This window comes from Thunnus maccoyii, chromosome 14, assembly GCF_910596095.1.
Source record: "Thunnus maccoyii chromosome 14, fThuMac1.1, whole genome shotgun sequence".
Classification (NCBI taxonomy): Eukaryota; Metazoa; Chordata; class Actinopteri; order Scombriformes; family Scombridae; genus Thunnus; species Thunnus maccoyii.
In genome coordinates this window covers 7,790,270-7,815,351 of record NC_056546.1, presented here as the reverse complement: position 1 = coordinate 7,815,351, position 25,082 = coordinate 7,790,270, and the positions used below count along the sequence as shown (strand labels likewise).

Below are 25,082 nucleotides of genomic sequence, written 5' to 3'. Positions count from 1 at the left end.
AAACCGACTGAGAGCGAAATGAAAGAGAGAGATGCAAAGAGTAGGTGGGAGACAAGGGAAAACAGGAGAAGACAGGGAGGATGCAAAGATGAAAGAGCTAGAGAGAGAGAGAGAGGGAGGAGAGACGGCGGGGTGAAGCTGTCGGGGAGAGAGCGAGCAAAGTGCCAAACAGATAAATAACCAGCTTACTGGGATTACCAAGTGACTGACACACAATTTGCCAGAGCCGATATGACGTGGCAGTGATAGCTCTTAACCCATATAAACCTGAAACCAGTCCAAGATGTCCCCCGGTATTTGCTGTTGTCACTGTGTCCTGATGTGTGTGTGTGTATGTGTGTGTATGTGTGTGTGCACCCACATAAACACCACATAAACAAAGCAATCACACACACATATACAGACATCAATGCATCTGCAAGTTTCAGAGAGAGGTTGAAAGAAATGTTTATTGCTACCTAGTTTTAAAAGCCTAAATTAAGAAAAATACACGACATGGCCAAATGTATGTGGACAGATCAGAAACTCTCACTCCAAATCCATGGGTATAAACATGCTGCCTGCACTCTTCTGTTAAGGCTTTCCAACAGATTTTACCTTTGGCCATAGTGCAAGTGAAAATATAAGTTCATTAAAGTTATGAAACTATAACAACAGTGAATTAATAAAGTGGCAGTAAATCCAGCTGTGTTTACAGATAATAAAGCTACCACAGCCACTTTGTACAGTCTTACATTTACCTAATTTAGCAGATGTGTTTCAGGAGTTGCAGATACCAACATGCACGCATCATGTTTAGCTCCCAACTCTCCTGTAACACGAATCAAAGCGCTTCATTCATTAAACTGACACATGCAGAATGTGCACATTCATACACACACACACTAACCCACATTTTACCCTCTAATGAACTTCCACAACAAACAGAAACCTACAATAACCCGGGGAGAGTCGGAGAGGAGAGAGAGTGAGATATGAGGAGATAGAGAGAGAGAGAGAGAGATGATGGCAGAGAGAGAGGGAGAGAGAGAGATGATGGCAGAGGGAGGGAGAGAGAGAGAGGAGGCGGGCCAACATAAGGAGTGGGCCTATAATTGGAAAGATGTGAAAAATGAAGTGTCAGTTTGGTCAATAGAGGGCAAAGGTCACAGAAGCAGGAGCCCAAACTCGGCACAGACCACGCTCATTAGAGTGACCAATCAGATCGTGCCTGGCTGCCCAAGACCATTAGTCATCAAAGGTAGAGGCGTGCACACACAAACACACACAATGTTGCTTTGTCTTCCCCTGTTTCCCTGTAATTTGACTCTATTTTTATCAGTCTGGATTCCTCTTCCATATCGTCTGTCTATCTTTTATTTTACCTCAACTAATGTCTCACCTCTTAGTCCCTCAGCTCCTCACTGTTTCTTTGCTAGAGAGAGCATTACTGAGTGAGAAAGCAAGACAAACAGAATGTGATAGAGTGCGAGAGAGAGAGAGAGAGAGAGAGAGAGAGAGAGAGAGAGAGAGAGAGAGTGTGTGTGTTTGTGTGTGTGTGTGTGTGTGTGTGTGTGTGTGTGTGAAAGACACAGAAAGAGAGAGGATGAGACAGAGTGTGAGACGGACAAAGAGACAAAGAGAGAGACAGAGTGTGTGTGTTGACTATATAAATGGCTGCTCGTTGGAGTGGAAGGCATGGCGGCGCTCTCTGCTCCCACCCAGGCTCTGCCTCCTGGCACTGGCAACCCTGCAAACTGCTCGCCTTGACATCGCCTTCAATAATATATGAAGTTGCTTTTTTGCCTACAGTTTGTTTGCAACGCCGCCCCCCCCCACCACCGCCAACCCATTCTCCCACTGCTGCCTCTCTCTCTCTCTCTCACACACACATGCGCGCACACACACACAGATATTCTTTGAGTGTACACACATCCAGCAGAGTAGTCTGGTCAATGAGGGATTACAGACTATATATTGGACTCTTTAAATTTTAGGTTTAACACAATATTAATTACAAAAAATATAGCTAAATTCTGTGCACATGTTACATCTTGCACATTTAGTTATAGTTCATATCCAGGAAATTTTAGTCTAAGTTCAAGTGCATATATTGTCAACCTGGAGTGAGGGTTACAAGCTTCAAAGCCAACACTTCTTGATGGGAGATGTAACTAATCATTAATGTCAGAAAAAACCTCTCCAACATGCCAGCTTTTCGTGTTCTGCAAATTACAGCCTTGTTTTTAGCCTAACTGCTATGTATTTAATATCCACTAAGGATCTGAACTGGTTTTTTATGGGCCTGGATTTCCTCAAAGAGGCGCATGCAATCCTCCAAACAATACTAAAACATGAAAATCACCATCTTGTGACAAGGTTTTCTTATGAAAACATCAAAATATTCCTGAATGCTCAGAAATATCCTTCCAGAGACTTAATTGGTAGGGAGTTATACAAACTAAATATTGAAATATATCATTTAATACCAGCAAATGCACACAAACCTAATATGTTTGGGATGTAAAGCTAACAGCACACTGAGGGACTGTAACTTAAAACAAACACAAGTCACAGCATGGCACAGGAAGTCAGAAACTGCTCTCTGATGACAGGACCTGGGTACGAGCCATCTACCACACCATGTCTGCTCTTCCAACGTGTCCCTATGCAAGACAATCCAGACGCACTCCTCTCTAACTGACAGCAACCTCTGACCTCTCTGTGAGTTATTAGCAGCAACTGCATGCTGTTGCAAAAGCTCGTTCCCTCTGCAAACAGTGTAAACACGCCTGTCAAACCTTATCTGACTCCATACTGAAGTTTACTATTATGTACTCGATGTATATGTTATATCTGATAAATATACTCAGCACCTCGTTCTACATGTTTACCGTGTTCCTGTCCTCCCCTTCACCTCCACCTGATGGATAGTAAAAAAGATGCAGACAAACAAACTTACCCTGTTCACTGCTGTTGTCGCCGCTGTGTGATGTGTGTCCGCCGCTGGACGGTCCCGGTGTGCCTCCAGAGCGTGTGGACGCCGTGTCATCATGATCTCTGTTCCAGGACGTCTGTCGTAGCAAGAGAGAGGACAGACAGTTAATCTAATGTCTTTTCATCTTTAGTTGTGTTGATTTTATTTGTAATTTCTTTTTTTTAGAAAGCCTTAAGCTTGCATATTTTATTGTCTTCTTTTGAAATTTTATGTCTATATTTACTGTACATTATGTGCAATGAAGCGTACACACACACACACACACACACACACACACACACACACACAAACTCACAACTAAATTCATCATTTGCCAACTCTCAGCCCAGTCACGCAGTATGTGTGTGTGAGCCACTGCAACAATCTTATGGAATGAGGATTATTGGAGGCTCGATGAAGAGAAAGGCCCAGACGAATAGCAAGCGAACATGTTGTATTAGTTCCCAGCTTTCTGAGGCATGCAATCCACGGCTGCCTCCATTTGGCTCAAACCACTAGCAGATGAAAATACAAAACAGCTACAACTTAAGATAGGCCGCAGCAAGCGCCAGGGAGTGATGTCATCGACACAGAGCAGACCAGAGAGACGGAGAGAGAGGTAAATAACTCACAGTATTGCTGCTGAAGTATAAATCCTCTGTTTTGTCCAAAAATTAAACAAAATATAGATCCATCTAATGTAGATTTAAATTTCATAACAGAGCCGAGTCAGAGACATAACCAAATAAGCTGAAAAGTTGTCCCACAGGGTTTTTCCTCGAGTAAAAATGAAACCAGAATAATGAATGACCAACTGAACTGAAACTGACATTATATAGACGAATAAAAAAAAAGTTTCAGTATTACCACAGAGAGGGAGTTCATTCTTTTCTCCAGAAGTCCGAGAAAAATTCATAACGACTCAACAAAGACTAGTTACTTCCTCCTGGTTAGTGTCTTCAAACACAAGCAGCTGACTAGACAGGAGAGACTCAGAAGACCTGGATTTATATATAGCGGTGTGAGTGTGTGTGTGTCTGAGGCTAGATGAGTGTCAGCTGTATGGCAGGGAGCGAATGGTCCATACAAACACACACACACACACACACACACACAAATGTGTCCAGACACACACAAGTAAGCAGACATCAAATGCAAACACACAGACAGACATAAACATATTAACACACCTATAGATTTGGTGCGCATACATTTATGCACACATACACACTGCATAAACTGTTCAACAAACACACACTCATATCACACTCTGCCCCATACAAAGCCGCTACGTGCTATTGAAACTAAACCAGATGTTACCTCTTATCTCTCGGTGCCTCTGAAAAGCAACATTAGCGCTGAGGACAGGAGAGAAAAGAGACTTCAAATAGAAGGAAATGGAATCTAATGTCTTATCACATGCGGCTAGCTATCACAAACAAACACGCAACAACAAAAAAACACACACACACACACATACACACACAAACACTTACTCAAGCCTACTCTGCCGCCCGCGTGAGCCTATCTTTGCTCTGTCAAATCAAATGAAGCAGATATCAAGGGGCAATGTGGTGTTTGCATCACGCTTTTAGGTCTACGTGACGAAATGAGTGATAGAAACCCGCATGGAGGAAGAGAGGAGGGAGAGGAGAGAAACACACTGGGGAACAACTGGTTTCAATTGGGATACTAGCGGCGTTGCCTTTCTGAGGAGGATTTGGAGTTGAGTTTAGCATTATGAAAAAAAAGTAGGCATTAATTCATGACACAGGGTTTGTTTTAAACAAAATGTAGATGGAATAAAATAACAGAAAAGAATATACAAGTCAGCAAATTCAACACATTTGGGGTCTATTAGAGCTCGTTTGATGTTCCTGGGCTATGAAATTATAATCCAGTGCTTACATGGACGATATAATCGTTGTTTTCCAAATTAGGCTTTGAGGCTTTGCAATAAAGAGGAAAGTCACTGCACAAAGGCATGACTGGGATAGTGATTGGGTAGATAAATGTTGATTTAAAGTGGGATAAGATACCAAGAGGATCTTTTTTTCCACCTCTTACAAATTCTTTTTTGCTGACCGTGGAACACTGAAAAATGAAACACCCGTGCATGACCGAGTAACTCCAGAGAACATCAGAAGTGAGGTAATCCAGACCACATGCTCGGCACGCAAACAGTTAACGCTGGCTTTTGCCAGCTCCTCCAAAAGTGCAGTTTTTAAAAATGAGCAGAACTTGTTTATACAGAGCTATGTGAAAAAGAATAGCTCAGTACCCAAGGGACCCGGCACGGCAAGTATTAAAAAACCCAAGAGCCTCTACTTGCAAAAAGGATATGTTTTTTTTTTTTTTTTCATTTTCTTTTTGTTTTAATTCTGTTACAAATTCCACTTGAAAATATAATTAGAAAGTGGAGGGGGAAATGGCAAACTACTGCATTAGCTGTAATTGAACAAAAGAGCGCTTTGCCTGCTGGGAGGTGGCCGCTGAGGCCCCATGGGAAAGGGGGCGGGGCTGAGACAGGGCCTGGTGGCATCTCCGCAGGGACGGGGAGTTTATTTATAATCACAGGCCGCCCTTGGACGGAACAGGCCCGGCACTGATCTAACACGCAATTAATACACACACGGCTGAGATCACACAACCCACACACACACACACACACACCAGTACACACAGGTCACGCAGCATGTGTGCACACACCCATGCACAAATATACTAATACAGTTTTTTTGGTCACTCGGCTTTTACACACACATAAATACTTTTCATCTGCCTTTTATGCAAACATATCACAGAACCGCCATATTCAGTCCCTATTTAACAAAAGCACACACCTTGACCACAAGACACACAGAGACAAAAAACACACACACACACACACACACACACACACACCCTGCGCCAACAAGACTACAACACACAATGGAGAGGCCCACCTTCAGAATATGGGACATGTAAATTCTCAAGATGAATAGACGCATAAACAGAAAGCTCGAGGAAACAGAGAGAAAAAGAGAGCTGTCCCTCTGCACACATAGCTACACACTTGATTTATTCTATGTCCCCTTAATGAGCCGCCATGGTCTCTCTCTCTCTCTCCCTCTCCCCTTCTCTCTCTCTCTCTCTCTCTCTCTCCCTCTCTCCTGTGCAGGATGTAGATTAATTCAATGCTTAATTGTTTAGTAAATTCAATTTTCCACATTCTATTCTGCCTAGCTTTAGCTAAAGTTCTTAAATCTGCCGCGCCAAGCCGAGGGAACCCTGTTTGTGAGCTATGCATACCTTTTTTTTTTTTTTTTTTTTTTTTTTTTTCCTTTTTTCTTTTTTTTTTTTCATTACCATTTTTCTTCCCTCAACCACCCTAATTCGCCATGAAAAGATTTTCCTTGCTGGAAATTCTGATTCCGCTATGATCGGTGAGGCATTCCAATCCAATGCATTCTCATTGTGCCGCGTCTAAGATGCAAGGGGGCTTCCCATTCTCGCTGTGCCAGGCCCCATATCATACAAGCGCTCATGCAAGAAATGTTGCCTTGCCAATTCATTTGCAATAATAAAGAAAATGGTTAAGGTTGTTGTTTTGCCCCCCTCCGCTCCCTCCCCTTCTTTCCTCGACTCTGAAATATCTTTTTGTGATGATATGGATATTTACTTTTCACTCCGTGCCAGCGAGTGTGCAGGAATAATCATATGTGCATACTTAACGGCACAGACATAATAACCCCCCACACATACACTCTTCAGTGGTGGTACATCTGAATCAAAGATGACAGTTGGGCTACTCCATCCCCCAGAATGCTTTGGTGCATCTGTTCTCTGCGGTTGTTTTCTTTAACACCATTTTTGACCTTTGCAACAGCGCTGCTTCCTCAAGTCGAAATCTGCGAGAATGCCATGTGTTGCAGCAGCGAGATGGCCTGCAATAACTCCGGACACATTCTCCCACTCAGCTGAACGCTGGTGGGGAAGCTGTTAGTGAAAGGGGCTGAAAGGCCAGCTATTGTAAACTCTTGTTTACTTTGCTTTCCACTGTGACTAGATAAAGCAGGATCTGCCTCTCTGATAACCGGCCAGGCAAGTGCTTGCCCGACTACCTCCGCTTTCTCTGCTCTCTCCACCCCTCTCCTCCCCTCGCTGCAATATTTGTGCTTCCAAAATGAAAAGAAGGGGTGATAATGGTATGCGTGGTGCAAAAAAAAAAAAAAAAAAAAGAGTGAGGGAGCAAAAGACCCCCCCCCCCCCACCCTCTCCCTTCCATTCTGCTCTGCACTCCCCTTCCTCCCTAACTCTTCACAATAGACAAAGAAAGAAGAAACAACCTTATAATTGCTGAAGGGGGTGAGGGAGAAAACTGGATTTGGTCTCTTGAGTAAGTAAAGTATGCTACATTGAATAGCCGTCAGGTACTCTTCAATCGGCTCTTTAAAACCAGTGGGTTAACCTCATAGAGACAACCAAAGATAATTACATGTTTGAGATAATTACCAGAGCTTTCAAAGTCCATTTAGATGACACTCGTGGAAACTGACAAACTGATTTTCTTTTTGTCTGAGGCCTCCTCCACTTCAGCTCTCGCTACAGACTCCTTGTTTACTCTCTGCGAGTTGAAATCCAAACAAAAACATTAACTCGAGTGCTCTCCCCTTCCACGCCATCTAACCCAAAACAAAGCATATTTTTTTTCTTTTTTTTTTTTCAGTTGTGAATGAAAAGGCCGGGGCGTAATTTCTTAATGACAAGGTTTGCTGCGGTTTCTTCATTAGCTTAGCGTAGCTCGACTCGCAGCCGCTGCGCTGGGATGTTCTCGGCGGATCCCTTGGAGACGGGCTGTTTGTGACGGTGGCCATTGTCAGAGGCTCGCGGGGGGTTAAAGGGGGGAGAGGAACTTTCCATTAGCTAAGTACACATGTGTTAAGCCAGGTTATTGTTTACTTAGCCAAAGAAACCACAGCAGGCCTCGGGGACAGACATGGCCGCCCATCATAAGTAACACGAGACACAAGCCAAGAACTTTATTTGCAATTGGGATCTTGTGGCTATCACAACAGAGTATCTGTGACACAGTGTGGCTCCACTAAGCATTAGTTTCCAGCAATAATGCATGATTTACAAACAGCTAATAAATCAACCAAAAATTCAGAGCTCAGTACAAAACAACAAATTGAGTGTGGATGTCGGAATATATATGAAGCTTTAAGAAGCTCCTGGCGTTCCTATTCTTTGAAGTCACTCTGGCCTTGATTTGCTTAATCAGAATCACCCCTACTTGCTATTCCACCACAATAATGAAGAGGCTAAGAAACACACAAGTCACGTGGTCGCCTCTTTGTATCACTTGTTGAATCCTTAACAGCCGCCTCGCATTCACTCCCCAAAGGGAAAAAAAAGGGGAGTTCAGGGGAAGGGAGGGAGGAGGAGGTGTAGAGAAGGGAGGGGGCGAGTGGGGGTCAAACCTCTCCTCTATTCAACTACAAAAGCTGCTATTACCAACAATCACCACGATGATTCAAAAGTTTGTATTAAGAACAGCAGCGTGCCACTGTAGGAGAGAGAGGGAGAGAAAAAAAGAGAGCGAGAGAGAGAGTGTGCGCGCCTGGTAAGTCAGTGTAACTCGATCCATACTTCAACGAGAAGCGGATAGATTAGCGATAGCGGTGTACTGATTAGGAAAATAGTGGCTGACCCCGGCGCTCAGGGTTTCCATTGAGTTAGGAGAGAGGGCCAGGGGTCACTCTTTGACCGCCAGAGTTACCTAAACTAACACTGCTGGGTCTCACTGACCTGGAAACCAGCACTTGTATGGCATAACAGTGCCAATTGTTAGGAAAAGATACCGCGATAGCACTATCAAGAGTAAATTCTTACACAGTGACCACAACACTAAGCACACACAAGCAGGGTTTGTTTAAGAAAGATTGTGTGGGACATAAGCAAAACAGCAACGGATCCCAAATGTATAGATGTTATTTCAGATTGTAGGCTATTTGACATTCTTTTAACATGATTTCAACAGCAAAAAAAAAAAAAAAAACACACACTCTCAAAATGTCAGTTCCACAAAGCCCCTCTAATGTAAAAATACCTCTCCACTAAATTAACTCAACACATCAACTGCTGAGCATTCATAATCGTTTAAGACCCTCTCACGTCCACAAAAAGTCAGGCGGAGAATATTTTTTAAGGGAAGTTTCAATCATTTCCAGCCCCACTTCAGCCTGCATGGCTCAATCAAGTAGAGGAGCTCTTGAGACTTGGAGTGAGTCCTCAGCACTATTAGTAGTGTTCTGCTCTACAGTGGAGAGCCCAGGCCCTCTGAGTTCATTAGCAAATTGCTGCGCCCCTCCCCATGCTCCCTGTGCAATTAAAGGCAACTGTGCAAATGACGTACAGCGGCGTGGAAATACCTCCCCGCTTCTTTGGACTGGGTGAACATGTGTGCCAGGCAAATAGGCAACACAACAACAAGAGGACTGAGACAGTCCCCACCATATACAGCGGTGGACACAAGTCTTTCCACATGAAAGGCCTCTGCAAAAATAGCACAGGATAAAATAATTTCATTTTGTCTTTTATGTGTTTTCAGCTGAGCTGAAAGCAGGATGTATAAGTATTATTGGGCAACTGGAAATGTGCTGCTTCAAGTGAAGAAAATGTGGTGGGAAGCTCTCCGGGGAACGGCAGGGAAAGGGTTAAGAAAGTCCAACTGGTGCTAACCAGTCACTCCACTCACATAGCACCTGAGGGGGGTGCTGCATTTATCAGGCCAGTCTGAACACACACATGCACACAGCAGCATACACACAAACACACACATATGCATACACTCATATGCACACAGCTTATGCACATTCGCACACACCTTCACAGAGACACACACACACACACACACAAACACAGAAGGGTGAGCCCAAACTGGCTGGGCTGCATTCACAAGCCAGCGCAGAGCCTCTCTGACTTTTTCACCTCTCAGCTATGCTCTGCTTTCTTTTGAAAGGGGCGCTCAGCGTCCCTCCAAACTCGCCTGACAACAAAATGCCTCGCCTAACAAAACAATGTAAAGACATGTAAAGAATATTCAGAATATTAGTGTGATGACGCAAGGGTGCATAATTCAGCAAGAAAGTCAGCGTTGTTGGATTGTTGAGTTTAATAAATTCAAAGTATTTTTTTTCCTCTGACATTTTATTTTCTCCTCTGCTACAGTCGCCTCACTGGAATAAATTGGTTTATGAATAAATGAGCCTTCTTTCTCCATCTTGTTAACATTGTTCTTTTGTGCAAATTCTCAGCATTTTTTTCCAGTCCACTTCAACTTTATGCCCGAGGGCATATATTAAAAATACATATGGAAAGAGATAATGCACACACAACGCAAATTCGTTAAGGATGTCACCGCCTAACAACTGCAGATAAGATGTTACACAAAAATAGCCCACAAAATCCAAAAAATATATATTCAGCCGCAAGTAAGTCATGAAGAGCAGTGCCATTAGATTGACAATATAAGTATTCAGCAGTGAGAGGCATGCACCCTCTGCCTCTGCCTGTTTGGATATGCCCATTTACACACAGCCTGCTGCTGTGGACAGTCTCCATGCTATCCTACTGGAACATCAGCTCATCCTTCAATATTACACATCTGTCAAAAAGTTTTCCCTGCGTTTTAATGCAAGCTATGCCTGTAGGTCATTTATATTATTCTGTCAGCGTAAACATAAGCTTATGTGGTTTTGCCCTGAATTGGCTATATGTAGAGACCATCATTAGATTAAAATAGGCCATGTCTTCATCTTACAGTCAATTAAAGATCTGCATCAGTGCCCCAAGCACAACATAATTTTCTTCATATACCTAGAAACCCAAGGGTTTTAACACACTCAATTTCCATATACCATAAGGCTTCATTCCATGTCTTGACCTATCTATAAAAAAAATTAAAAAAAAAAAACTTCTGACAACTGAATCCCCGAGAGAATACAACAAACCGTTCAAAGAGACACTTAAATGCACAAGTGGCGTCTGTGTTATTTAATTCTGTTTCTGGATTAAATGAAGTATTATCTTCCGGGTGATCTTTCTCATTTCCATAATCAGACATAAGGGCCCGGGATGGAGGAGTGCATGCGCGGCGGGGTGGGGGTCTTCCCAGTCGGGCCCCAGTCCTGCCATTCAGCCCAGAACATAAAAGCCGGTGGCCGTCTCTCTCTCTCTCTCTCTCTGGAGCCCTCCACTCAGACCAGCCACTCAACCATATGGAAGTCCGCGGATTTAAATTATTTAGCCTAATCGCTTCATTACTTTTTATGTCCGACTATCCAACTAATCCCTTTAATTTGGACACTTGATTCCCCCCCTCGTCGTTATCCATAGGTTATAGCCGCTACTCTTCCATGCCATTCCACAAAACTCTGTGCGACACTTTAACTTTTTGAAACATGGTCTCATAGCCTGCAAGCCTGTCTCCTGCACAAATGAATCGTGCTATTAATGGCTGAAAATCCAGATTTGCATAATTCTAATCATCGTTGCTGTTATCATTATTTAACGGCAGTGTATGGACCATTAGGGTCATGCCTGTGCGCGCACTACAATGTCCCCGGAGTGCCAACAGTCAGTGGAGCACATAATGAAGGCTGTGGTTATCTGTGATATCTGCACAAAAGGAAACACTCCCTAATCTACCTTTAATACCCGCTGCTTCTATAGCTTTCAAAAATAAACCTTCTTATTGGTGCTGAATCTCTGCACTCTGAGCGAAATAAAGGAGGAGGAGAGGAGGGGTCTCGATAAGCAATGTGCACTCATGTCTAAGGAAAAATACTGACAAGACGCGTAATGAACCGTGAACTCCACAGTGGAGAAACCAAGGCACCTAAACCACAGTCTGCAGCCCATCCTGCTGCAGCCCTCTCCTGGGCTATAGACAACAGAGAGGCGCTGATAACGTTTCGTTTTGGTTCAAAAAGAGACACAGAGGAAAGAAAAATGGAGAGAGGCGCTAAATTAAAATCGACATGAAACAGGTCAAGTTTATGGCGATGCTTTTTCGAGCTAATCTCCCCAGGTCGGTTCCGGGTTCAAGTCTTAATGGGCCAATAATAGCAACATTATTCAGAAAATTTTTCATTCCGATGGATGGAATGTAAAACGGCTTTAATCATATGCAAATAACAGCGCAGCGGAGTAGTGACCCAGAATAGCTGAATAGCCAGCAGGGAGAACACACACACACACACACGTAGACACACACACACACACACACACACAGGGAGAGAGAGAGAGCGAGAGAGAGAGAGAGAGATGTACCTGATCAAGGGCCACAGAAGATCTTGTGATTTCCTCGCTGTCTGATTTGGACCCGCCCTCTCTGTCGTCTATGACCAAGTCGATGGGCATCTTGCCTTTCAAGCAGCTGATGTACCGGTGACAGAAATTATCACACAGCTCGTGTACCTACAGAGAGAGAGGAGGCAGAGGCGTCACACACTTACCCAAAAGGGAAATCACCACACAAGAGTGACATGTGCAACCACAACACCGCCCCAACGCACACAAACACACACATGACAGCCTTTGACATGCAAAAGAGTCCCGAGGACTTTTTTGCGCAATTTGGCACAAATTACACTACAGTTGTTGCATTTGAAATAAATTAATATTTGAAAGGGGCTGATATAAAACGATGACTGATCACTGACACTGTTTCATTTTGGCACTGTGATAAATTATTGAAAAGTCATCATACTACTACAGTGAAAATTTTATTTATTTATTTGGCCTCCAAAAAAAGTTTTAATACTTGCTTCATCTTTGCTCTGAAATGATAAAACCTGAAATAAAATCATTCAGACTAAGGTGTGCCCAGCTCTGGTGCCGTGCCGTGCCGTGCCATGCATGGCACAGTGCGCTCCATCCGGACTGTGATAGTAACTTTATTTTTTTTCTCCTCTCAAAATAGAGATATCGTTGAAAATTGACAGTGACACGAGGGCTCAGGGGCTACAACGCACTCAACACCCGTGTTAAATTCATCATCGGTGCCCCGGGTAGTGGCCATTAGAGGAGGGTGACCCGCTTGACTGACATTTAAGGTAAACTGTTTAATTTCGTCTACTTATTACATTATCACTGGCAATGTGGCGCATCCTGTCGCACGAGAGACAGAAATGTTACACGTGCAGAGAATATAGAGAACTGCAATCCACCTTAAAGATGATTAACTGTTTGTTTTTTTAATAGTTGCGCAACATACAGCTGATTATCTTTATTCACAAGTTGAGTTACAGGCTGTAAGATCTGCCAGAAAAAAAACAACAGTGCGTGCACAGAGATAAGTTTAAAAACTAAAACTTGAACAGCCTTGATAATGTTTCACAATGTTAAAGTTTGTACCTTAATGTTAAAGTTGACTGTATAGGTTACTGTAGTCCATCTGATACGGAGACAAATCAGAGTTTTACACCCACTACTCCCTCTATCCACAGATGGCTGCCTGGGGCCTTTTGCCCTCCACAAAGAATCATTTCTGAAACCCGCAAAGTTCGCCTTTATGTTTCACCTTGCGTGCAATTTCTGCCAACATTAAACTTCATTAAAACATGCGGGGAGATTTGGGCACAGAGATATCCGTTCCAGTTGTAACAGCTTGCGTCGTGATTAAACGCGGAAGAGAAATGGCCCCATGATTGATTTTGACGCTAATTATAACCGACTAGCAAAAATACATTTATGCAAATACAGCCCATAGGTCTGAAGTGGCACAGTGGACAGAAATGGTGAGAGAATATTACCTTCTCCAGCTCCAGAAGATGAAATCGTAAAACTTGAATGGCTTGAATCATCTGAAAATTTAAAATAACAATAAAAAAAATGAGCTGCTCACATCTCTTGATATTAAACAGGCACGTTTTTCTCAATACATGTAACTGTAGACGGGGAAAATATTCATATGAATGGATTTTATGTGGAACTGATATTAAACTTGGACGTTATTGCAATATGGAGAACAGGCATACAGTGCAGATTGGCGCTGCAATAAGCCTCAGAGTCAGAGATCTATTAACCACCAACTAGTCGTGAGGAAAATGTTACTCTGATATCACATTCAGAGTAGCAAACAGTGAAAAGCATGAATAGAATAACTTTCCAGGCAGAGTTCAAAGGTTTGTGACAGCTGTCTAATAGCGGCCCTTCATCTGCAGATGCAACCGGGGGCCATCGTGATATCAAACAGCCCAAAAAGAGGAACATCACCTCCAATCGTGCTTTAACTTTTCAGCACCACATGGCTCTCTGACCCAGATGTACAAGCCGCGAACAGACACTCAAACAACAGCTGGGATATTCAAAAGAGAAAATATAGACTCTATTTTGTCATATTAAAAAAAAATATAATGTATCTTACCAGATTATCCAATTCTGGATTCGATGAAAATAAAGGTTTTTCTGCCCGAATCTAAAAGCAAGAACATTGTCATAAAATGTATTAATATAAAATATTACAGAGTTGTAAATAATATATACAATGCACGTATTGAAATAAAGCAACATTAATTCTCACTTGTCGCACAGCAAACCATATGAAATTAAAAATATCTTTAAATAACTTGTTGTGTTTGTGAATGCCATTTAATTTTCTCTCATGCATGAATTCACTCAACGCACAAAAAAAAAAAGTCAGAGCTCCACACTTTGTGCATGCAGGTGAGAGCTCAACCAGCCCGAGCATGCAGATTGAAAAAGTCAAACTTTCCTGACCTGTTTTGCAAACACTGCTATGTCTTCATTGAAAGATTCCGATGAACAGACGTCTCCTCCCGCCACCCCGGGCTCTCTGGGGGTGCAAGTCGCTAATTCACATTTCTCAAAAATCAGTGCAAGCAAGGGGAACAGGGGGTGCCTGGGAACACACACAATAGCAAATGTCACCAGAGAGAACAGCGCCGGGGTCAAGACTACTCCAGGCTAGATTTAGCCAGCCATGCTACTCTTCAACAACTCGCTCATGGGGACTGCTGCTGCAGCCCATGCTATTATATTATGCAGAGGCTCGGAGAAAGGCTGCAAACAGCGGGCAGACTTCTGTGATTAAATCTAGGCGCGCCTAATAGCATAAAAGCTTTGGAGTCAGTCAAACAATTTCTTGCACAGGTCTCCGGTTGGACCAGAGGGGTTTGTGTGTTTGGCAAAGAGAGAAAAAAAAATCTCTGAGGTTGTCGGCGACTAAATGTTCGCACATTTGATGGTTATTTATTGTTTAAGTCATCAAAGTAAATATGTGCAGCCTGAGGACAATAAGTCCCCTAAAGTTGAGTCAGTTTGGCGTAAAACGGTGAAACTGCTACTGACATGTTTAGCCACCGTGAAAACATTACGCTTAGAATTTTTAATTAACTCCTGTAAATTAATAAATGACATGCATACATGGGGTTTCCTCTGAACATTATATATGTTTAATTTGCTGAAGCCTGGAACATTGCGCACAATTAATTAAAATGGTTTTCTGTAAAAAGAGAGAGGGTAATTATTCAGCTCATAATAAAAGATGAAACCTATCAGGATATTAAATAAGTTAAAGTCTAAAAAAATATATTTAATGTCCTAATTTAAGTGGACTTTGTCTCCTAATTATTCCTTAGAATGGAAATATATTTTTCAGCATGAGTAGGGGAAAAAAACTACAGTAAGTGACTTTTTCCTGCTCTAAAATATAATCAGTTGTTTACTCAGTAAGGACACGTGGTAAACAAGACTGACTGCAAAAGAATGAAACTCAAACTATGCGAAAAATAAAAGAAGAACAGAAAAACATGAAGCTACTCTCTCTCTCAGCGCCCCTGTAGCAGTTTAGGCTCCTGTGTTTAGCTGAAACACTTCACCGGGACTCACGGTTATCCCGGACATTGAGTCGGTGTTTCTACTCTTAAGGGACTGACTTTGCACCCACTAACCCACCCCGGACGGCCACTCCGGGGCAGGACGCACGTCTCCCCGCCAGAGAGTGACTTTCCCCACGGATCGGAGGCTCGCACATACCCGTATATAGCGTCTTTATCTCTCTTGAGAGCGTCGTTAACGGAGGAGCCCATACTGGGAGGCATGGTGTTGGTGTGGGCGGTGTGCGGGTACTGGTGGGAGTGCAGCTGGGGCCCGTGGTTGAGGTGCACCGCCTGCATGGACCGGGCGCCGTGCGGGTCTCCGTACATGGTGGTCGGGATACCCACCCCGTCCATCCCGTAGTGGGGCAAGTCTTCGTACTGCACACAACAGACACACAGGTCCACTGTTAATATACATGCACAAGAATATATCAAACTCTGGCTACAACTTTGCTTTAAAAAATAAGTCTGGAAAATCTGTGGAAGTTTTTTAAAGTAGGAGAAGTGAGACCTAAAGTCTTGCTTTTATTTTTTTTTAAAGGAAAATGTCGAGTAAAACAGGACGAAACAGTTTCATTACACTTGTTTTTTTTTTTCAAAGCAAGTCGACATGTTTCAACATTTCTCTTGATTCAAAGTGCACACTAGACTGAACTGCTCACTTTCAAAATACGGACACTTGAAAAACATGCAAAACAAGACAAATAATTCACTTCACTTTGGTTTAATATTTCTACTCGTTTTAAAGAAACTAAGATTTAAAGACTGAAATCTGAGTTGAGCAGGATATTGTTTACAGTCAGAAAGCTACAGCTTTTATTATTCTGAAGTGAAAACTAGTTTTGTTCTCAACTTATTCACAGGGAGCCTTATAGCTCACAACTAAATCAGAGGTAAAATAATTATGAGCTTTATATTCAAAAATACTGATAAGACAAAAAAGTTGAACTATAGTAAGATGTCTCAGTTATTGTTCTTCTGTTATTATTAAGCAGGCAGTAATAAGCTTTGAACAGAACCAGCCTGGTGTCCTGTGTTTTCACCGTGTACAACAACAAATGTCTTAAACTTGTTAATTGCAGTGTTTTCTCTTTTTAAAGGCTCATAATTGTGCAGCAAGTTATCACCCATCAAGCACACTGTCATTAGTGCACGCAACAAATGCAAGTCAACGCGTGTTGTGTGTGTGTGTGTGTGTGTGTTTTTTTTTTTTTTTTTTAGTTTTTTTTTTTTTTAAGACGATGTTAAACCTGAGCTGGGTTTTCAAACTTTTTTCACGTGTCACTTGTGAGTTAAATAATGTAGTCTCGTCTTTACACTTAAGTCTGGGAGTTATTAAACAAGCTGCTGCTTTGTTAAAACGCAGAAATGGTGATTCAGCTCTGCGAAAAAGCCTCATTAAAAATCTTTATTTGAGGTTTTGCTTCTTTAACTGATGAACAAGAGGCTTGAATTATAGAGTTCTCTGGAAGTGACAAACAAGTGCCGGGGTAAGAGTAAAAAGCATTATCACTTAAAGCCGAACATTTCGACCCTAAAGGCAAAGAGGTGCAAACCCCAGCGTGGTGCAGCTCCGGTGCCAAACTAAGCAGCTAAATGTGTCCAGTGGCTCCCTAACATCTCTGCTTTTACACTGTTTACTATCCGTGCGAAAATCCCAGCCGCTGTTATGGAGCAGTCCTGGAGTGTATGAATCAAAGCGTTTGTCATCACCTCATTACTAAAAACTGCCTCACTGGCTTTATGCTAATATTGCATGTTTTAGCACATTTTGCGGGTGATGAAGCAGAACTGACGATTTTTGTTTGTTCATAAATGCTCCACTCGATATGAAATCTTGACGAAAACAGTCAAGAGGAGAAATGTGGAGATTTGTTTTGCCTCTCTGCCCTCCCCCATTTCGCTTCCAGTAACTGCCCTGTCATAACTAATCTAAAAAACATAGCCGATGTGAGATATGATCACGCTTCCAATGTCCCTCAGTGGGCCGGTTTGGGGAGCAAACGAGTGCGGCCGTGCGTAATACCGTGCCAAAAGACGCCAAACATGAAATTGTGTCTCCATGTGTCAGGAAGACGACAGAAACTTTCGCCGCGAGTGTGAGTCCGTGCGGGTATGTGTGTCATTAAGCCACGTTACAGTGCAGGATTGCATTCAAGCACAGTAGACTTAGAGAAACTTTTTAGGGGGGATTGCCCTACGTACCCGTTGCGCCATAACCCTCCTCTCTCCCTGGTCGTCCTTTCAGTTTAGATAAATCCCCTCTGAGGCCAGGGTGGAGACGAAATGAAGAAAGAAAATCCAAATAAATGGGAAGACGTTTCAGCCAAAATCCCGTATGCCTGTTTTTCCACGGAACGGTGAAGCCAGCCCCCGCTTTCTGCGCAAGTTTAGCCCAGGCGCGGCGAATAGGTCCTCGGCTATCCTCGGGGCAGCGGCACCAGGCTCCTTTTCCAAAACCAGGATGAAAATAAAATAGCCCCTCAAACAAAACTGGCGACTCTCATGGCTTTTTGCCACTCCGCCTGTCAGTCAAAACGCGAGGGCTTGTCAAAAGTACCGGATGAATGATGGTCTGACGCGCGTCTCCACGGGATCGGCACCACCTAAATGTTAATGGTCACAATCACAGTTAAAAAATGAAGCAGCTCTCCTCTCGTTTTCTTTGATCACTCTCGGCTCCCGGCTTGATTTTCTTATGCAAAAGCGTCTAGAGGAGATCAAGAGGAGGTGGGGTGATAATTCTGGCTTAGGCTTTCTTAAAGGAGCCACGATCGATGCTGTGCGTGTGTGCGTATATATGTGTGTGTATGTGTCTGTATGTGTGTGAGTGCGTGTGTATGCGTGAGCCGCCTGCCCGTTTGTGTACAATGGATGTGTGTGTTGAGCTGAGGAGGAGCGGAGGATCTGGACCAGACTGCTGAAACCCGGAAGTAGTGGTGGCCATAACAGGTCGCGTCTTACACAACGCACCGGGCTGCAGCAAGTCGTGCGGAGAGGAGGGGGGGTGGGAGGACCCTGCGAGCCCAGCCAGCCGCACTGCGAGCTGGAACAACACAGGGATAAACAGAATATCCACCTATGACTCCAGCTTCATGTCTCATCCTCATAAAATGACTTTATTCGGCAGTCTGGACTGATATATAAACATTGAAACCTCTGAATTACGTGATTTTCGGGATACACTTCTCTGCCTGTAAACAGTTTAAACGACTTATTGAACCAGCTTTCAACCCTGGTGTTGTCAGGTATGTTGTCAAGAGCCCATACAGTCTGAATTGTAGATTAAGTTTGTACTGGATATTACTTTATAGTGAATAATTTAACTCATATCACCAAAAAATACGTTATAGGTCTAAAACTAGGTAATTATAACAGCTTTATAATCAGCTAGGCTTCTGTTAGACTGTCAACATCATGTCTGCATGATATCCACAGTGTATGTTGTAGCCAAACGGTCCAGTCTTGTAGGTTTTAGGGCCTCTTGCAGCTCACAGCTAACGTCTATACAATCTATATACCTGTCACCTTTACAGTAGTTTAAGTAAGATTTAAGAATGGAAACGCTCAGTCTATAAAATGCATAGAAAGTGTCTGCTGCTGATAAATAGAATAATAAATACAACTTTTTTTTCCAAGTTAATTGGCAGCATTGTTCATATATTCATTTTTTGAGCATTGCTTGTTGTTGATGCAAAAGTACCTTCATTGGTCTTCAGATTTACACTTATGTTGTGGTCTGAACGCTGAATTATGAAATAAGTCGTGAAAACGTTACAGCAGCTTTTCAACGCATCTTATATGTGTAAATAACAGTTCATATGTCGTCCGTCCCCTCTCCCCCACAGCAGCTCTGAATGGGTCGCTCCAGTCAGCCCGGGCTGTCCAATGGCAGAGAGGCACAGGGATGGGAGCCCCCTATTGGCTCCCCACATGATCGATCCGGGGCTGATTGATCGGTTTTAGGCCACATTTGCGAGGAGGCGCAACACAAAACATCATCCGCGAATAGAAAACACACACTTTGCGTTTTCTGTCAGCTTCTAACCGGCTGTAAATCCACCAAAAACACTGAATATTTGACCGAGACATCTCTCCCTGTCTCTCTCTCTCACCACCAATTTACACCTCTCTGAATTAGTTAGTTCTAAATAATCTTACACTTTGACTAAACTTTGGAAAACCAAACATAAGTGAAGATATTGCCAGCTGTCTTCTCTTGCACTGTGTAGGCTGGTGATTAATGCAACTTTTCCCTCTTTATAAAGATCCGTTCAAGAGTTTCAAGGTTTGAAATGCTGTAAAAGTTTGAGCAAATATTGATGAACCCTAATTGAAGGAGAAGAAAGTTAAATTCACGAGTCATTTCTGGGAAAGTAATGATATCACTGAGTAATGAGTGGATGTAAATTAACAAAACAGTTTGAATTTAACACCTTATCTCGTTATATTTCATTCCTCACCAGGATGTGAAAAAAGGGGGATTATTCTTCTTTAACTTACTTTATCAAAGTTTTTTAATTAAGAAAGGAGTTTATCTAACTGAAGATTTTCATAAAAGATTTATGAGATATTTCATAGTATATAAAGTAATATTAAAACGGGATAAGTTACTGGTCAGGATTAGTTTTAAGGGAAGACGCATACGCAGACGATTTCCTAAAATTCTAATTGATTTTTCTTTATGTGAGTCGTTCTTTTCCACATGGTGAGCACCGACTAGAGGTTTACCTGAGATTTTATTTATTTCTCACCCCATCACACATGAACGACGAGTGTGTAAAAGAGCCACATTATCTCCTGATTATGCTCATAAGGTGTTGCTGGTCTGTGACAGCCTGTTTGAAGTTTTTTTTTTTTTTTTTTTATCCCCTGTGCAGTGCGTCCAGTCATCGATCATCTGCCCCCGGTGCCAGAAACGGTGTCATAACATAATAATGCGGCTTCACACATTCAGCGGTGATTCCTGCGGTAATACCCGAGCGGTGGGATCCGATGGGACAAATTTACAAGCATGAAATGACTATCAAAGCTTCCTGCAGTCCGGCCGGCGAGGCTCCGGGTCGCGGACAAGCAGAGAAGCCTCGAAGCCGCGCAGGACGCACGGACTTTTACGCACAGAGATACCGGATCAAATAAGAAACTGTGCTGACTTGTGCTCGTGGGGTTTGTTAATTCATTAATTTGTTGGTGAGTAGAAGCTCTCATTCTCTTCTTTTTATTTTTTGTAGGCATATCAAATAATTTAAACGGATTATCATTGCCACTGAGATATTTTGTTGAAATGAAGCCTTTAATTAAAGGCAACTGTTGTTTAAATCCACTTTCGGCGAAATTTGTGGGTTTAGTGAAACCCAAACAGGATAATATAGCTCCCTGAACCACAAGGTACACTAAATTTTAGTGGGTCATTGAGAAGAAGTAAGGCTAAATTAACATGAAAGGAGATCACATCAGCGCCTGACCACTGTAAAAATAACTACAATGGCATTATAAAGCAATTATGTTACTTCAATTAGCGTCTATAAAAGCAAACTGGAGCTCCACTTTCTCTCCTGCAGTTGCTCTTTCGTGAGGGTCAGCGCATTTTGGCATCCTGAAAGAGAGCAGGGGGGCAAATACCGTCATTTCTGTTTAATCCGCTTTGCGATGACGGTAATGCTCTGAGCCGTTTCAATAAAATCAGCAGGTATTACTTTCAAACGGCTGAATGTAAATTGACAGCATGTTTGACTGCCGAAACTAATGAAAGCGTTACTGGACGGCCTGTGCGCCGTGACTTGTGCTGTGTGGAGACAAAGAAGTTCCAGCCTTTAATGTTAGTTTAAAAAAAAAAAAACACATTCACATTATGTTGAATTCTATTGTAGATGTTTTTCTTTTATTCCTCACTGTGTTACATATTATTATTTCAAGTCACTAGCGGTTATTTTTAGTTCGCAGACATGTTGTAATAAATAATGCAAATTAGAATATGAATTTTAATATGTGCAGTTTGAGTAAAAAGATTCTTTTTTTTTAAAAAAACAAAAAAAAAAACAGCTCCAGGTCAGAGATGTGAATCAGTGGCCGAGCCTTTGTGATCCTCTGTATCTCTTACTGCTTGTCTGTAGCTGTTTGAAGAAACAAGGAGCAACTGGCAGCCTGAGGAGTCAAACTGAGGTCAAACTTTTTGCAGCCCCGCAGCTCTGCGCCCAAACGTGTTGGGATCTGCAAAAAAAGGCCACCGAGTCTCTCTGCTTTGTGTCACTGCAGCAGCACACAGGCAGACCTGCTGCAAAGTTTTCACAGCTTATCTAATTATATGAAACTACTAGTTGTATTATCGCCTGTCAGAATATCCAGCACGATTCATTAGGGTGCATTTAGTCGCTGTGAGCTCCGGTAGGGAATTATTCAGACAGGAAAAAAGGGCGATTGAAAGTGCACAATAAAATGTTTCTCTAGCGTTGGAGATTTATTTTAAAGAGTGAGTGTAAATGCGAGGTAGCATGCGGTGCCATATAAGAACAGCATACATGATTCTCCATCATCGTTTACAAATTGTTACTAATTTATTAAAGTGTAGTGGTTAAATTATTTTAACATAAAGTTTGTCTCATATTATTGCACGATAATTTATTTAAATCAATGAATATATTGATACACTTCCTACACTAATATCTGGGGAGTGAGTAACCTATAATTATGGCTCCGAAACCATCATAGTTAATAGTTTGGGTTGTGTTTTATGGTGTAAAATCACAATTTTGGTTTAATGGCAAGGCTCTTATTATCACAATTCTCATTTTAAAACATGAAATTTTTCATTTCAACAGTATCTTTTTTTCCTCAGAGTGTTCACTTCTGCTGGATCCTGCAGTTTGGCCCAAATGTTAATGTGAGGCTCCTCTTGCCTCTCACACACATGAATGCTTAATCATTTGCGCCTTCTACCGGAGCTGCTGGAAATTACATGTACTGCAGGAGAGGCAGGAGAGAGGAGATCTGTGTAGATAATTAGAAATAAAAAAAAGTTAATCCTGTGCAATATAAATCCACTGTTAAACTTTTTGTGTACTTTTGTAGCACTGTCAGTATTTTTTAATAATCTACACTTCATTGAGTACAGAATATATTGTTTCAATCTATAAAGAAATTGTTTTATTTCTCTTGATCTTTGTTCATATAAATCATTTTACATGCTAATAAAATATATAATAAAGCCAGTTGTCTGGTGGTGTGTTGCCTTTTATTGCAAATATCAATTTATGTGTTTTTTTTTCTATTTGAAACTGGCTTGAAAACTGTTGATATTGCATGAAGCACAACAAAATCTGCCCGTTTCTATTTGCTGTATTTACTGTGAAAGTAACATTTTAGAAATTACCTTTGAGCTTTTTTGTTGAGCTCCATGTGATGGTCAAAGACATCTGCAATTATAAACAAATTAGGAATAAAGGCATGAAAAAGCGGGAAAACTTTGATGCACAAATTGACACTCAGCAAGCTTTTAAAGAACATCACCTTCTCATGTTACTATGTGCAAAACTATAACTTGAATCTGTATGTTTAAAACCCAAAAAAAGACATTAAAAGCTTCATTTAGCTCTGCTGCAGCCTAAAATAAAAAGAAAAAAAGAAAATCTATGTTGTCAATGTGGCTGCTTTCTCACTAAAAACCTGATACGTAGGTGTTGCATTCATTTGAACATATGATGAAGAACTGCAAGCGACTGAACAATGAACGGACACAAATGCTGCTTGGATGTGACAGTCACACTGACATCATTCATCACACCTATAGATACATACGTGATTAACATCTGCTTTCCTATATGGTGAGAACTGTGTGAAATTAGATACACACGTAGCCAACAGACACACACAGATATGTAGACCTATAAACATATAGATTCAAGCACACACACGCGCACACACACTCACACACTACAGCAGAGGCCTGTAATAATAGCTGCACTGAATGCTGCAAGTCAATTTTCACATTGTGCCACCGGCCACCGGGTCAGCAGCTCCACTTTTACCCTGAAAGGCTGCTGAGTCTGAATTAATCCCGCAGACAGATAGAGAGCTCATCACTCCATCACACACACCTCCCTCCCTCCTCTCCTTCTCTCTCTTTCTAAATGTCTCTCGCCCTCCCCTTCCAGCAGCATTTGTCACCGCCGCTATTATTTCAGGTGTGCTAATGGCGTCGCAGACACTTTTGCTGAGAGAGGAGGAGAGGACGGAGTGAAAAGAGGAGGACAGAAGGAGGGAAGGAGGAGAGTATCATCTTCATCTTCATCATAACTCTTGTCTCCCCCAGAAATCCAGGGGTGAAGGATTCGGGTGAGGGAGGTAAAGGGTGTCACGTGTCGGCCAGTCTCACCGTTCAGGGTGAAGGGGGGGGAAGGGTGGTAGTGGGTGGATGGGTGAGGACGGGGAGGGGAGGGGAGGGAGCGAGGGGGTTCTCACACCTCCCAGGGAGACTGTGAATTGATCAGCACCTTAGAGAGAGAGAGAAAGAGAGGGAGGGAGGGAGGGAGGGAAGGAGAGAAAGTGAGAAAAGGGGAGAGCAGCAAAGCAGAGAGAGATGAAGGATGACGATGAGGAGAGAACGAGTGGAAAAAGCTGGGTGTTGGAGCCGAGTTATAAAAGCAGGAGGGGGAAAAAAAACACAGCGATAGGAAGGGAGGAGTGAGGGAAGGCTGCAGAAGAGGTGTGAAGACTCATCTTTTCCTGGATGGGTGTGAGTAGTCTGGAGTGGAGAGTGGTCTGGGAGCACAGCATAGCCTAGTGGTAATAAACCAGCAAACCCCAGTAGAGAAACAGCCAGCATCAGCTATAAGGAAGCCATATGAAGGGCTTTAATTCAAAATGTAACACGCAGTCTGTGTTTTTTGAAGTTCATAGATCAATATTTCAATAATACAGCTGTTACATCCTCATATATAGTATCTTACTGTTTTGAAAGTCGGTGTCAAGAGAATGTTTTAATTTGATGATTTTGTAGCTTAATGTATGAAAAAATATTCCATGAAGAAAAATGAAGGCAAGTTCAAGCCCAAAACGAATAATGTGCGGAAGTAATAATTGTAATTTTTTAAAATGTAAGCATCATGTACTCTGAGATTACACAGGTTTTTAACACACTATGTCCAAAATATAACTGTTACTTATATATAATACAGATGAGGGACTCTTGTGTAGACATCCAAGGATTCAAAGCACCTCCTACATGTTGTCTAGAGAGCAGA

General features: G+C 42.3%; 1 protein-coding gene and 1 long non-coding RNA gene across 11 annotated transcripts in view; one reads left to right on the top strand and one right to left on the bottom strand.

The window, feature by feature from the left end:
- Positions 1–25,082, bottom strand: part of LOC121912203 (homeobox protein Meis1) — a 166,744-nt gene that overhangs the window by 65,504 nt on the left and 76,158 nt on the right. For 2 of the 10 annotated variants that reach the window (XM_042434336.1, XM_042434337.1), the window contains 8 exons: positions 23,213–23,255; positions 22,799–22,830; positions 16,001–16,221; positions 14,723–14,864; positions 14,370–14,420; positions 13,756–13,806; positions 12,272–12,418; positions 2,942–3,053 (listed from right to left, as the gene is read on the bottom strand). In XM_042434336.1, the coding sequence (XP_042290270.1) occupies positions 2,942–3,053; positions 12,272–12,418; positions 13,756–13,806; positions 14,370–14,420; positions 14,723–14,864; positions 16,001–16,221; positions 22,799–22,830; positions 23,213–23,255 (799 nt within the window). Of the gene's footprint in view, positions 1–2,941; positions 3,054–12,271; positions 12,419–13,755; positions 13,807–14,369; positions 14,421–14,722; positions 14,865–16,000; positions 16,222–18,048; positions 18,693–22,750; positions 22,831–23,212; positions 24,668–25,082 lie in introns of those variants that run through there. The other 8 variants (XM_042434338.1, XM_042434339.1, XM_042434345.1 and 5 more) reach the window with 8 other exon arrangements.
- On the top strand, positions 18,867–22,829 carry LOC121912206. The gene is made up of 3 exons (XR_006100029.1): positions 18,867–19,091; positions 20,724–21,033; positions 21,957–22,829. It is a non-coding gene; the product is annotated as an uncharacterized LOC121912206 (long non-coding RNA).